Source organism: Ambystoma mexicanum, chromosome 7q (assembly GCF_040938575.1).
Source record: "Ambystoma mexicanum isolate Mex_15411 chromosome 7q, UKY_AmexF1_1, whole genome shotgun sequence".
NCBI lineage: Eukaryota > Metazoa > Chordata > Amphibia > Caudata > Ambystomatidae > Ambystoma > Ambystoma mexicanum.
Window position 1 is genome coordinate 1,117,143,953 of NC_090941.1, and position 16,269 is coordinate 1,117,160,221.

General features: G+C 45.9%; 1 protein-coding gene across 1 annotated transcript in view; it reads left to right on the forward strand.

Annotated features, from left to right (window-relative positions):
- Window positions 1-1,671, forward strand: part of HPX (hemopexin) — a 59,628-nt gene extending 57,957 nt beyond the window's left edge. The window contains exon 10 of the mRNA XM_069640520.1: window positions 526-1,671. Coding sequence (XP_069496621.1) covers window positions 526-752 — 227 coding nt within the window. The 3' untranslated portion in view covers window positions 753-1,671. The remainder of the gene's footprint in view (window positions 1-525) is intronic.
- The last annotated feature ends 14,598 nt before the right edge of the window (window positions 1,672-16,269 follow it).

Consider the following 16,269-nt stretch of genomic DNA (forward strand, 5'->3'; position numbering starts at 1 on the left):
ATGGCGAGGGATCATGAGAGTTGCAGCTCAAAATATCCGGATAGCTGCCGGTTCCAGACCCTTTCTTTAATGCAGCAGAAATATTTTCAGATCATTCTGTGAAAATAATGAGTGTCATTGCAATACAATTGAGTATTCAGTGAAGGCACATGCCAAGGGCTCCAAATCATTTGCTGCCATTTTAGCCACAAATCACAGGGCAAGTACTCTCTTTGTTACCTATTCTGTGGCAGAAAAGCCAGACTCTGTGGCCACCACCAAGCTGTAGGTTGGTGAATTCAGGTCTAGAATTGGCTTCAATCTACATCTCAAAACAATCGATGGAAGATGACTAGCAAGGCAACCTAGGTGCAGAGAATCAGTGTGGACGGGGCAGTGGATCCAAGTGGAAGTGTGGAGCGGAGCGTAGTTTGTCCCATGAGAGCTGTAGCACATGTGTATCCAGATATCATTAGCAGATGTCAGTGGGGACTTTGGATGTTGGACGCCATTTTGCTACAGTGATTATTTGTTTTCTTCTTCTAGGTAATACACTTTCACTGGTTGACTTGAAGAACACCCCTCGCGTGCCGGGCCAGGAGAGTTCCATAATCCATTCAAACGTGGACAGTGCCATGTGCAACAGCCAAGGAGTGCACATTTTCACTGGAGCCTCATTTCACAGATACAAGGACCCAAATGAACTGCTCCAAGCCAAGGAGCTTCCCGAAGCCAGGAACATCGCTGCTGAGTTTTTGGACTGCACTCAATAAATGCTCGACCCTTCATCACCCCTTACTTCTGCACACGTTATGTTATGCTATGTTGATTTATACCGTGCACTGCTACCACCCAAGGGCAGTCATCAGGTGCTCATAGTGACAGCAGAGGGGGCATTTCACTATCGGCTGACCGCTGTGTGCTCGAGTACAAGAAGAAAGGGGAAAAGGCCCTGTGTGATAGTCCCACCAGTGACGGTCAATGAAATTAGGAGGTGAACACTGTAGAGTGAGCAAGTGAGTGAATGAGTTTCTGAGCCACTTCTTTGGTACTCATGAACAATTGAATAAGTGAGTGACTGGCCCACTTCTTTAGTACCCATGAGCAAGTGAATGAGTGAGCGACTGAGTAGCCAAGTCACTTCTTTAGCACACACGAGCAAATGAGTGAGTGACTGACTGACTTAGTCACTTCTTTCATACCCATAAGCAAGTGAACGAGGGAGTGACTCCCACTTCTTTAGCATTCATTGCACATTTGGTACCGATCTTGATCACCTCTAACACTTGTGTATGGGCGCGCTATAAATACAATATCATATCATATCTAAGTGTCTCACCAAGAACTCCAAAGAGCAACAAACAAGGCAGGATTAGGATGAACCACCTGTGATGCTCACGTTTCCTTAGATGTGCGTGTTGCCATGCTGCTATGAATCAAGCACCACATAAGGAGGAGAGGAGTCAAGCCTGGGACCTCATCGGCAGACCTCTGGTCTCACTGTTTGCAGTGCTTAGATGTGTGGTCTACAGATTAGTGTTCAGTCTTTTTTCCATCTCTATCTCGGACTGGTACTAGGATGCTGCCTCCTTGTGCTCCCGCGTGTGCTGTGGTGATCTGTAGGCACACTTGACTATGTCAGGGTGTTGTAAACCCTCTAGGGTTTCTCACATTAAACATCTTACAAAAGAAGACCTTTACGTGTTACCTTCTTTCTGCAAGCTGTGCTAAGGCTGTGGACTGCCTTGGATGTGTATTGAAATATTGCAAATTGGGGAAGCTGAAAAGGGGGAAATTATAATGGTCCGAGGGAAGGACAGGTTCCAACTCAACCTTGACATGAACGGTGATGTACTTGTTTGGAATAGGTGTGTCCCCCCTCCTTAATGATTCCTCCTAACGCCCGCTTTTTAAATTCCGCAGTCTGCTATTAAGACCACGGAACTTCAACACTCCACCTCAGACTTTCCCCATTTCCCCAGGGTTCCTGGAAATGTGTTTGCCACATTCAGGAACTTCCCACCTCAAGCTGGACATTACACACACCCTAGCCTAGTTTCACCCTTACTTGTGACTGGAGATCACACACCCTAGCCTAGTTTCACCCTTACCTGTGTCTGGGGATCAGACACCCTAGCCTAGTTTCTCCCCACTTCACTCTGCAGATCACACAGCCCGGCTTAGATTCTCCCCACTTAACTCTGGAGATCACACACCCCACCCTATATTCACCCCCATTTCACTCTTGAGATCAGAAACCCTACGCTTATTTCTCCAAACTTCACTCTGGAGATCACACACCCTAGCCTAGTTTCACCCCACTTGCTGTGGCGATCACATGCCCTAGCCTAGTTTCACCCCACGTCACTCTGGAGATCACATACCATTGCCTAATTTACCCTACCTCACTGTGCAGATCACACACCCTAGCCTAGTTTCTCCCCACTTCACCTTGGAAATCGCAGACCCTAGCCTACTTTCTCCCAACTTCCCTCTGGAGATCACACACACTAGCCTAGTTTCTGCCCTCTTCTGAGCTTAGCGCCCTGTAGGAACGTGCATATGTGATGGATGTGATTAAACAGAATAATTCAGAGTCCAAATAACAGAACCAACTCAGGAAGATGGCAAAGTACTGTTTTATTAACAATTATCTAAAACAGGGAGTTTAAAACGAACATCAACGGACGTGCGCTCAGTCTCTCAGCGATCTTTACACAAACAATAGCGTTTACACCAAAAATACATAAGAGGTGACATCATACTATGAGGCAATAATGAAAAACCTATCAAGTGTCAAGATTGGCTAAGGGGAACATCTAAGTATACTTTCTATAGGAGTTAGTATTGTGATTGGCTGTCCACTATCAGGTGGACAACATATGCCTACCTCTAAAACATGCCATTTTCAGAAACATTAGATACACAGTTTCTCATTGGTCTTCAAACAATAAGGTCCTTCATTATATATACTACTACAATTGGTTGGCACGCTTGTGCCATATCTGGAATATTTAGTTCACTTAGCAGCACGTAAGTCCAGACCCAGGTGCAAGGAGATGGGGCATGACACTACCTTCCCACCCTCTTAGCCCAGCATCTCTCATCGCCCATGCCTTCTGCCATGAAGATTGTCTTTGTACTTGGTCTTGCAAAGTATCCTTGTCTTTGAGAATGCACGGGAGTGAGGGCACTCACTATCATGTCTAGGACTCCAGGTTTGCATTATATTTTCATCCTTGGCTCACGTGACAGGAGACCACAATTTGGTCCATTTTGCAGGTTTTAAATGCTCTAAATGAATTACGCTTGGCACTCTTGGTGTTCTTTCCTTGCACCTTAACAAGGGATGATTCATCCTCCACACGTTTGCTTATTTCCAGAATAGATAGCTGACCTTGGCTGTTTCAGTCTACACGTCAGGCCAGACAACCTCGCTATGCAGCCCCACGTTCCTGCTTATTCTTGTTGCAACACAGTTTTCCCTCATGCTTTATCGGTGCTGGCTTACTAAATTCATGATACCGATGTCCAGCTTCTATATAATCGCGGCTTCGTCTGTGTTCTATTCACTATGTATAGCCAGCTTCTATGATGACTTAGTCTACCTTGCATTTCAGCATCAGTACATCTATTAAATGAGTGATTTTCTGCAGCACTCTGTGCATGTATAATCTTCTTCTTCGTATTTAAAAGTTAATTTGATTCTTTACTTCATCATTAGTTTCTTTAGGATCTATACATCCTCTTCAGCCAGTATCTCGAGATGTCGTACATACTAATTGTGACGTCACTAGCTTCTTTTCTTTGCTCTTTCTCATATTCCTTCAGGGAGTTCTTCCCTTAGATTGTCATCACTTCGGGAATACATTTGGTAGGGTTGTCTCAACAAGTATCTTAAACCGAACACACGTTGCGGTATTGGCACAACAGCGGTTGTCATGTGTGCAACATATGGGAGGAAGGGGGCAGGGTCTCCTACAGAGCTATGCAGCTGCTCCTCTACTCTTCCCTGTGAATATCACACACCCTAGCCTAGTTTCACCCCACTTCACTCTGGAGATCACACACCCTAGCCTAGTTTCACCCCCACTTCACTCTGGAAAACGCACACCTAGCCTTGTTTCTCCAACTTCACTCTGGGGATCACCCACCCTAGCCTATTTTCACCCCACGTCACTCTGGAGATCACATACCATTGCTTAATTTAACCCTACTTCACTCTGGAGATCACACATCCTAGCCTAGTTTCACCCCACTTCACTCTGGAGATGACACACCCTAGCCTAGTTTCACCCCACTCACTCTGGAGATCACATATAGATCACATACACCCAAGCCTACTTTTTCTGCACTTCACTCTGGAGATCACACACCCTAGCCTAGTTTCTCCCACTTCACTCTGGAAATCACATACACCCAAGCCTACTTTTTCTGCACTTCACTCTGTAGATCACATACAACCTAGCCTAGTTCTCCCCACTTCACTCTGGAAATCGCACACCCTAGGCGAGTTTCACCCCACATCACTCTGGAGATTACACACTATAGCCTACTTTGTCTGCACTTCACTCTGAAGATCACATACACCCTATCCTAGTTTCACCCCACACACCCTAGCCTACCTTCTCCCCACTTCACTATGGAGGGCATGTACAACCGAGCCTAGGTCCATGATGTGAGGAATGAAGGAGAGAAAGGAGTTGAAGATAACTCCCAGGTTTCTGGTCTCAGAGGAGGGAGAGGGGGGGAGAGCCCATTGAGGGTGGCCAGAGTGAGGGGAGAAAAGAAGGCATTGAGACTGAGGTCATTGGAGGTATACCACAACTGGATAGCGGACAGGCAGTCAAGAATGACAGAGGAGGTCAGAATGACTGCAGAATCACACAGATTTGACTATCCTAGAGAGGAAAACACCCAATGTGACTTACTAATTTATTTATTTATTCATTCATTTGAATTTGTAAAGCGCACAGCGGCCCTGAGGTATCGTGGTGCTCTTGCAGAAGATTAGCTTGTTACATACATGAGAACTGTACAGAAAAGCAGGACATTTTATACATTATATAAATAACAGAAAAATGTGCATGTTTATTTCAGTCAAAAGTCTACATGCAAGATATGGAAAATTATAACTGCAAGAATTTCTCATAGGAGTAATAAGAGAGAAGGGACAGTTAAATAGGGAACAGTAATGGCTGTTCCCTCAGTCCGCATCTTGCTTACCTTGTCAGTCGCTACTGGTTGACAGCTGAGCTGCAGGTTTCACTGGCGAACACAGGTAAACACAGTCTAAAGCTGTTACTGTAGGTGCTGCCCTTTGCCTCTGGGCCCTTAGCTGGAGGGGCTGCACAGGCTGAGGGGCTGCCATGGGGACTGTGCTCATGAGGATGTCTGCAGCAAATGGAGGGGTTGGGGGGGGCTGCAGAAGGGAAAACCACGACAACAGGGATACAAGAACATGGGGAGAAGAGCAAAAGAGGCTCACATGAAAAAAGAATGAAAATAAGGCAAGAACAAGTGCAAGGACAATGGGGCGGGGTCAGGGGACACATAGGGGAAGGGGATACACGCACCTGCACTCCGGATTGACATTGGAGTGCAGGTGGGGCTGCGACATGAACAAACTCGTAGTACAAGGTACTGTAGCCAATGGAGGGAGGACGGTAGGGAAAACCACAGCAAACATGGATGCGGGAACAGTGGGAGAAGAATGTTAGAGGTTTGCATGAATGAAAAACCTCAAAAATAAGGCAGGAGAAAGTGCAAGTACAAAGGGGGGGTCAGGAGACGCACAGGGGAAGGGGATACACTCACCTGCACTCCTGATGGAAAATGTAATAGTACCACTGGAGAAGTAGGGAGCTGTTGTGTGACCATCGGCAACGGCACTCATGGGCAAATGTGCAGCCTGGCCTCATCATGGGCTCAATTTCAACACACATGCCTTTCCTTCTACACTTGGGCATTTGACCTCTAGTGTGTTGACTCTAGACTGCACACCAGGACCTGCAGGGCTGTGCACCCAGTCTTTCTTTAGGTGAGCGGGTGTGGGCCGGGTGACAAAAAGAATGCCTGTACTCAGAGTAAGCTCAGATCCAGTTGCATAGCATAGCAACTGCAGTAAGCTGCTGTGAATCAACAGTCCAGCCATGGTTAGTCTTTCTGGAGACTCCTAGGTGAGATTGCCAATGTAGCTTTAAGACAGCAAAGCAACTGATTGACAAGTATTGTCCTTCTCTGCCCCCAGTGTCACACTTCAAGTCGAAATGTAGCAAAGGAAGAGTTGCCTGGAAGTGTCTGCAGGTGTCCCAACCCCAAAGGGAGGATCTATATACAAAAAACACAAATGTCTGACTGCTGCTATCTCCACTTAAGACATATTTATATCAGGATATCCGGTGGTTGTAAAGCAGTACTCCCTTGCCAACAGCACAAAATACTTCAAGTTAAGTTATTAACCAAAATGCCAGGGCTAGCGGAAGGGACATTACACGACCCAGTGGCGCCTACTGCAGTGGTGCAGCCCAGGAAGCCAGCTATATTGAAAAAAACAGAAGCTCAAAGCTAATATTTTATTCAAGATAGGTATGGGTCACAAAGGCTAAGCCAGGGGTCAAAAGGCAGGGGTCGCAAGGGAGACTGCAGGGGTCCCAGCTGCGACCCCTAGCAACTCCCAAAGGACATCCCTGTTTGAAAGGCAACCATGGGGCTGCCCTTCCCTCTGGGGACACTGATCTTAATTTCTGGGCTTGTCAAATAACAACATGGACATGTATAATTAAGGGCTCCTAGTTTTCCATTTGTACTTATGTTTATACTTAAACTAGCTGGGGTACCCAGCGCTGCCCGTGTCCTGATCGATTGGTGTCTCATGGGCCCTGGAGAAAGTTGCTCTTGTCCTCTGGTCGGCTAATCTTGCTTCAGTTTGCTCTGGTGTCTCACTTGCCCTGGAGGATGTTGCTCTTGTCCTCTTGCTGGCAAGTCTTGCTTCAGTTTGCTCTGGTGTCTCACTTGCCCTGGAGGATGTTGCTCTTGTCCTCATGTCAGTAAGTCTTGCTTTAGGTTGCTCTGGCATCTCATTTGCCCTGGAGAAAGTTGCTCTTGTCCTCTGGTCAGCAAGTCATGCTTTTGTTTGTTGTGTTTCAGAAGCTCTTGATATTGATTTTCGATTTGCATCAGATGGAGCTTTTCCAAGTGATGTTCGTTTTTTGTGCGGCATGTTTCAGTCACTCAATGGCTTCAGCACATTTGAGAAAATGTCCAGGAAAGATTGATTGATTGTGCTCTCTTCTCGTGAATGAACTTACGTAAACTGTAACCTTGCCATTTCCCATATTTGGAGTGGTGTGATAAAAATATTTTCTTAATTTATTTTTAATTACCTTTAAAAATGCTTTAATAAACACTTTCGAACTGTCCTTCTAGTACCTACTGGAGTGAAATGGGGTGAGCATCAGTAAATGAGGGTGTCTACGGAGTGAATATTTTGCATCCAAACATAGACTACAATCTTGCCACAGATAAATTAGGAATCTATGCAAAATTTGGTAGCAGTGGGTTCAACGGCGTGGATCTGTATAGCCGGACAAACATACACACATACATACATTCAGCTTTATATATAAAAATTAATACAGGAATGATTTTGTTTCCAGTCTGTATTTATTTGCAAACATCAGAAAAAGAGAATGGAACAGCCCTGCCCTTATTTGGGTCCCTTCTATCTTATCGCTGAAGCCTGGAAGGTCAACCTCTGTGAAGACTGGCAGCACAGAGTATAAAATTAGAGGAACTTGGAAACCTTTGGCTCTCGAAATGTTTTGGATTACAACTCCCATCAGCTCTATCCAGCATAGGCAATGTTTAGGTATCATTGTCATTGTAGTCCAAAACATCTGGAGGGACTCAGACTGCAGACCACTGAGCTCCCAATGTGGTCAGTAGATGTTACAAGGGCACCTATTGGACTAAACAGTAAAAAAACACAACTCACCTTAAGTGGAAAAGATTTCTTTAATATGGCTGGTCCACGTTTACTATCAACTGCTAACCTGGCTCTTTAGACTTAGAGATTAACCTTTTTACATGAACATACATGGGAAATCCCGATACCCGTCCCCACCCATAATCCTTTCCTCTTGCAAACCCTTCCTTTTTCCCTCCCAACAGCTTAATGGCATTGCCGTTATCACTCTTCCCGTGATGCCCCACTCTCTGCCAGACCACACCGCCCGTATCCCTGGGCTAACCTGTCCATCTGAACAGAAAACTAACCAATCCCTCCTTAACACTAGCATGACCCTATTCTTTCAAAGCTGAACTTGCAGTGCACCTGCCATCTCCCTCCAACAACGCCTCCTAGCGAAGCACACTACTCCTTTCCACTGTCCTACAACCATTGAAACCAGGCTGACCTGTCAACCCAGAAAATGAGAAACGTCTTAGTACCAGTACCCTTGCCCAAACCTGACTGACGGGAAACTCATATCTCCTTCCTGGGGGGACCCACCTTGGGCCAAATAGTACAAAAACACCAAACTCACTTTGAGTGGAAAAGGTCACTTTATAGTAACAGGCAAAAGCTTACAATAAACTACTAACCCGCCCTCTAGCCTTACAGACTAACCTATTGACTGAAATATAAATAGGAAAACCCTATTCCCTGGCACCTCCACTAATTCCTCCCTCATATAAACCCTACCCTTCTCACACCACAACAGTTTTATGACCTTGCCATTATCACCCTCTCTGTGATGCTGCTGCCTCCACGAAATGCGGTTCCTCTCCCCACCCCCTATATCCCCAAGCTAGCGTATTCATCTGAACGGAGCTGACCAACCCCTCCTCAGAACTAGCAAAACCCCATTCCTTAACCCCAACACTAGCTGAACTTGCAGTGCAACCGGTACTCAGAAACACCCTCCCCATCCCACCACTTCCTCGAACACCATCCTCGTGTGCAAAATGTAATACCTGTTACTCATCATAGACAAATGCATCCCATCAACCTGGCATCTTTCTATATTAATCCAATATAAAATGGCTCCTAGACAATCGTCCCTTATTATCAGATTGTCCCTCTTCATTTTCTTAATTAGTGCTAACCCTGGCTCACTCGCCAGGTTATTGTCCCCTGTATGTATTATGATTGCCAAGGGCTCATGAACCCCTTCCTTCCATTTCGAGTATTGGCATGAGCTGACCCTATTTCAGTCCTCCCCAGCCCGGATCACCAAATCCTGATAACTGCAAAGCAGCTGCATTTTACTAAGGAAATGTCCACAAATCCAGGCCTCAAAACGTCATCATCTTCCTGAGCAACATATTTAAAACAAAACAAAAAGAAGTACCCCAAACTAGTCATCTAGCACTTCCATCTCCTCACCCATGCCCAATCTCCTGCCTTTGGGAGCAGCCTTTATTCTAAAAGAGTGTGTCCCAAAGCACCAAGCATCCTCCCCCAAGACCTTCAACCCTTTCCACAATATGCACAACACTCGGTATGCTAACACACTTTCCCCTCCTTCATGCCTGAAAACCAAGCCCAACCCTTGCCAATTCCAACCCTCCTGAACTGGATATAATCCACCCCACTCTTTCCAGCAAACCCAAAGCTCCCAGCACTCCTCATCACTTTAGGATTTCCTAATAAATATATCCAACCCTCTCTCTGTTAACCGTCCCCCAGGCTAGACCTTTAACACCTTTCCTTCCCAACAACGTTTACAGTGTAGAGGTCACAAAAACATCCCTGCAACACAAGTCCAGAACAATGCTGTCTTCCACCGTGACGAGCACACATCTCCCTACACGCTCAACAACCGTACCAACGACACCGCCTGCCTCAACGTCCTAAACTTTCCCTTTTCCCTCCACCATGATTTAAGCATCCTGTTAGCCATTTCCACCTCACTAGGCTCAAAACCCCAAAACAAAATGCCTTACAAGGACATTCCCCCAAGCTTGCCACAAGAGTCACCATGGATGGTCCTTTGCCCACCAACCTCAAATTGCAGCTGATCACATCAACCTCATACTTTTCTCTGTATCCAACTACATCTTCCAATGCTATTCCCGCCTATTCACAAATTCAAACCATGCTCTCGGGTATCCTGCACAGGACTATGTGGGCTGGGACTTCTCAACCAGGTCTGGGTCCTTATTCCCCCTGATGTCACAGCCATTCCGGAATCTGCACTCCATCCCTTTCCACCTCTGGAGCCGACCCGCAGAGCCCCTGCCACTGAAAACAAGACAAAGCATGCCCTTCGCTGTTATCTTTGCCAGACACATTTTTCAATGTAAATACAATATTGTTATGCAGGCCCACCAACACAAACACCTGCCATAACTTAGCAACCCTCACATAATTTAATTAATTAATTCATTCATTCATTTATTTTGTCATTTGTTACAGTGCCTTTCACCATAATTATGGTCCCAACGCACTTTTGGTTGAACGCCGGACCGGAGTCCATAAACTTGAGTTTGAGAGGTGCTATTATGCGTGTGTACATGTCAGACATTATAGTAATGCGAGGGTGGCCAAGACCCTGGTAGTCACCCGTGTCTAAATGAAGACAATTCTGCCAATTGGCTGTTCATGACTTCAATCATCCCTTTATCATTCACATTAGAACTCACCTTCTTGTTCGATAATACCCTTCCCAATAGGCTTAACACCACCCACCACCGCCAAAGGAAAAAATGTGGGAAAAGCTATGCTGAACCCCCCACCCCTCAACACACGCCCTCTCCTGCCAATAAAAGTAGACACCTCTTCCTCCTGAGGCGACATGAAACAATTGCAGATCCCGCATCTCTGGGTCCCCAGGTAGACACTGTGGGTCAGACTAGAGATGAACATTTCAAGGGTGTTTATTTTAAATAAAGAGAAAATGCCTACCTGCCCCTACAGGTATGAGGGATTTTACCTTCCTAAATAAATGAAAAATAAGGGTGCTCGTCAATTGTCCAAATCAAAACCAGTCCTCAGTCCGAAACCTAACCCCAACTGGCCCTACTAGCTTTAGAAAATACTTAACATAAAAATAGCCAGATTAGAAGCCTTTCCACCCAGCTTCTTCTGGCCTAAGCTACTTGGGTTACAACCAAGCACTCTTCATCAGTCTAGCATGGATTTTTAATATTGATCAAAGTAAGGTTTCAGTCCTCTCTTCAGGTTCCTTATAACACATTTTAAGTCTTTAAACATATCCAATGGTTCCAGTTCCTTAAAAGGAAAAGTATTTCTCTTAGTGCGAATCCACAACTTGGGCATTACATTTCACATTGTTCTGGACTTAGCATTCAGCAATTGAACCCTCCAGGTTCCCTGTTTTCTAAGTATTGAACAATCTAACTTCTTTTTCTAGGGCTCAAGAAAGTCTTCTGGCCCTCTGATTTGCTCAACTCAGCAGGGTCTCTCTTGGGCATCTGCCCATGTCCAGCAATTGGGTTTCTCGGCTTCCCTTAAGCATCTGGCTCCTCCGGCTTCTTGTCTCGCTCTCTTTAGTTAATACCCTTTTGCTTTCGGATTTGCTTAACTCAAGGACATAACCGTCCGTCCCTATCCCCGGCTTTACCTTTTCGGGAGTGCTCGCTTCCCTTTGCTGGCCCGGCTCGGCAGTTGTTAAACTTCCTGTACAGAGATTGGGGATTTGGTTTCTCTGTTTTGGCCTGGTCTCGCCGTTGGTTAATGGGCCCCAGGACACCATGGCTGCTGCAGGTTGCACGACCAAGCGAGACGGTCTCTCTACGGTCCCCGTCTCAGGTTCTATGCAGGGGAGGTGTTGATCTCCATCAGCTGGTGACTTCACGAGGATCTCAGCATTGCCTTAAGCCAAACATCTGGAAGTAATCGTAGTATGTTGGGTATGCCAATTGTGAGGGTGTAGCAGTAAGAGTCTAACACAAGGGTGGCATGTTGATTTGCAAAGACTTTTATGAATTACAAAAACAGGGGGATTTGGGGGAATCTTAACTAGCCCTATCCCTAAGAGGGGTTTCCCTGCCACAACTAAAATAACTAATATACCTGTCTCTATAAGAATGTCCAAAGTAAAGTCCGCCGCCCTGTGTCCAAATCATAACCTCTCCCTCACAAGCTAAACTCAACATAAGGTGAAAAGGGAAGTGTCTCTTTGGCTGCCGGCCTTGTTGTTCAAAACCAAAAGGTCAGAAACAGTGTAGAAAACCAGACAAAGGTTCCACAAGACTCAAGGGGTTGATTCCCTTTCCTCTGAGTGTTTCCACTTTATCTACTTTCCACTTTATCCAGGTCTCTCTGTTTTCAATGATCAGGACGAGTCTTTATCTTTGCTTAGTAGGCCTGGCTCCCAGGTCCTGCAATAAGAAAGAATGGCTTGGACACCTTTTCCAAGCCGCCCTGAAGGCCCCAGCGCCTCAGTTCTCTCTACCAAGCTGTGCTGAGGGGCCCAGACCCCTTTCCCTCCCCCTCCTTAATCCACTCTCCCGCCAAGTAGGATACTGAACGTAGTCATTTACATCATTTTTTCTCACTGATTTCACTTCCACCCACAGCCTTGGTTTACTCCCCTGCCAAGGTCTGTAAGTAGCACTTGTATCTTTTAAGTTCATTTTCTCAGTTGTTGTTTGGGATATGCTTTCCCAATATGGGTCCCAAGCACTTCTACTTTGGCTTTTCACATATGGGTCCCAGACCTCTCCACTTAATAGTGTTACAGTTCAGCTGACAGCCCTGGTGTACTCTCCTGCCAGGGACCCAGACCCCTTTACTTTGGCTCTTCATATATGGATCCAAGACCCTCAGATTTGTAATGTGCTTCTCTTAGTTTCTTAATGTTATGGTCCCCAACCCCTCTTCTCTGTATTTACTCTGGGGTCTCCCTGTGCCTTCCCAGTCCCCCTCTGCGTACCTTTGCACTTGGTCTTCGAGGGTTACGGTCCTCTGCAACATCAGTAAGCTTCTGCTGCTTCCCCTGGGCTCTCGTGGTATTCTTTCGGTGTCTCCCCAGCTAATCTCTTCCAGTGATGGAGTCTTCTGTTCTCCTTAGTCCCTTGCACCCTTCTGGCACTCAAGCGCGCCCCCTTTCTGGGAGGCACACTAGTCTTCTTGGTTCCCTCAGTGAAGTTCCCCCAGGCTGCTGGGGATCAAGGGTTCCCCCTATCTCTCTCTGGGAATTACAGTGGTGTACAGTCCTTTCTGTTCCAGCACAGGATTTTTGCGCCTGCTCCTTCAGGGAAGGCTTGACAACACTCCCTGGGTCCCCATCTCTATTTCTATGATAGATGGACCAATCGGAAACCCGTAACAACTAGGCTGTTCCTTGTGGTTCTCAAGTGTGATCCTCATGCTTCCGCATATCTCCCTCGTCACAGTACAGACCCATTGAATCCCTTGTGAGTCATTGGGGATATTCCTTCACTTAGGTAACTCCTATTCTTCCTTGTCCCAGCACTTTCTAGGGAAATGCTAAGATGACCACAACTCATGAGCCTATTAGGGAAGGGGTTGATCTTAGGTTTGAGGGAAGGGGGTCTAAGGTCAGGTGGTAGGCGGGGATACCTAATCCCATAGGGTGGCCTCCCACCCAGGTGATCCTCCCACTGAGTACCAACGCCAGTGGGACTATCGGGTAGTACGTCCCTGGCCACTAGGTAAGAAGGGACGACATCTGAAGATTCATCACACAATACACAGCAATATCAGATTTTTGTCTATTCCCATAAAGGCAGACACAGTGTTCTTTGCAGGGAGTTCCTTGTAGGAATGGGAGTCCGATTAATCACAACACCCGATTACAGAAATCTAGAAATGAAAGCCATACATTAAGATCCTCGATTATTGCCCCAATGTCCTCACTCTACGTTGTGTCAACATGACCCATGACATTGACCGTGCTATATTCCTTCAGAACAGTTGTCCCGGAGCAACTACTTTACACACAAGGTTCAAGCGCCCCAGCAACTTTTGTAACTACCTCAATTCCATTCGTTCTCTTTGCTGCAGGGGCCTCCAATAGCAATTGTAGCAGCTTATCCTGTGCCAACTCCCCATCAAGCCAATGAACTCCTTCAACAAATATTTACACTTGACCTCCACTCCAGCCCTGCCCACAATAAAGAAGTTACCTGTTCTGACCCTGTCTAAAACTAAAAACAGCATTGCAAGAATGTTGTGGTAGTCCAGACATAGCAGCGGACATGTTTTCAAGAGTCCCAAGTTTATTTATTTTTAAAAAGGCCTCAACTATCCCTGCTTCTATGTTGAAAATGTCCTATCCTGAATAATAACAAAAAGGGTGCTCATCAGGACGTCTTGCACAAATAAACCTTATCCTCTGTCCAAACCTGCACTACCCTACAAACAGACTAATAATGAAAACATATCTTAGCCTAGAGAGGTATTCTTCCACCCCACTCCCTTTCCTTTGGCTTGTCCTGGCTGGGGCACGACCCCCTCCTAAAATGTCTATTGAATTCTCCTCTGAGTCTTTCAGGCCTCTGCCTGCTCGTGCAATACACATATTTCCTTGAGTTCACATACAAAAAGAGGTCTCCTGACCCCTTAACAAAGTCTTGCTTAGCTTAGAACGTTTGTCACTTAAACGCAAGACGTGAAATTGTAGATCCTTGGCTTTTGTAGCTGGTGACTCTTGCTCACACCTTCAGGGGGTTTCAACTACTTTGCAGCAATGGATTTTCTGGATCCAGCATGGACCTTCTCAATATTGTAAGGAAGTCATGTTATCAAACAGTGAAGACAGACACAAGTGATCACAGTTCAAGAGTGTTTTTTGAACCAAGGGTTGGTTAAACGCCTATCTAAACCTAAATGTAAGGATGGGAGCAAGCTAAGACCATCAAATAATAATAACGCAGTCCTAGTCGAGTCTCTGTCAAAATAAAAGGGCCTACACTAATAAACCTAATGGCAATCCTTAATTCTAAATACAAACTAGTGTGGGACAATAGTGTATGCAAAAAGAAAAGTGTTCAAGAAATAATATGTCATGATGGTTGAGCAGTTGGCTTCCCTTCCCCACGATTTTAGCACGGGGCAAGGTGAAACATTTGAGTTTCGCACACACTTTGGCTTCTCTGCCATGAGGATACAGTTCAAAGCATAAGTATCAAGGTCTTCTGCCAAAGCCTCTTTCCCAATAACAGTCTCTCACTGCAGAGGGCCTGTCGTAACAAACAAGCACCAAAGTTCTGTTCTCATCAGGATTTCACATTCACAAGTGCTCGCTTCCAGTGTTCATCATGGGTCTCCCTCTTTCAGGCTCGGACCCCTTTATATCACAATGTTCACATGTGGTCTCCCTCAATCAGGTTCAGACCATGGATCTCCCTTGTTCGGGCTAGAAAACCTTCAGCACAATATTCACGTTTGGTCTCCCTCGTACGGGCTCAGAACGTGGATCTCCATCGTTCGGGCTCGGACTCCATAAGCACAATGTTCTCAATTGGTCTCCCTCATTCGGGCTCGAACCATGTAATCTCACTTTCTACGTCTTCTTCTTGATATCAAAAATCAAAGACTTTCGAACGTGCAATGGGTTTTGCTTAAACTATTGCAGGACCACTTCGATTCAATTCACACAATGTTCTTGTCAATATTCTACTTTTGTTTCTGGCACTTCTTGGCTGTATACCTTACAGAGACCTTCGATTGAGCATCCTCATGGTTCCGAACCACTTTGTCACTGGTATTGTATCTTTTCCAAACATTCATCAGCAGTTAAACTTTCCTCGCGTCTTTCATCACACATGTTTAAATCTTCGTTCTCAAACTCTTTATACAATGTTGCAGTTTGCAACCTTGACTTCAGCACAGACCGGTCTTGCATCGGTCTCCCCAACTCACCGGCTGTGTTGATCTCTCTGGCGCTGCTTTGATCTTCGAGCCAATGATGGTATCATGGCGGCGGCTGTTCCCACCTGACTCAGCTGTGCAGGAGGACCCTGGCTATCTCCGACACACAATACATGATTCTTTAGTCTGGTTTTCTGGCCTTACGCTTTCTAATCTGAAGGGTTCTTGATAATAATGGTTTCTCGCTGAAAAGGTCAAGGATATTTCCCATCTTGTGTACCCTTCTTGGTTTGGTGTCTCCCTTCCTTCGTTCAGATGCCATCGGGAAGGTACTGTACCTTTGTGTGCTTTGCCTCGCTCAGAGTGTGCTCTCGTGCTGCGCCTTTTATCCGTGAGGGGAACTTTAATGGAAGTCAGGTGCAAGTGATTACCCATAATGGCCTGACCTTGCCTGTCCATAGTAGCGGGACATGTCAGGTACAATG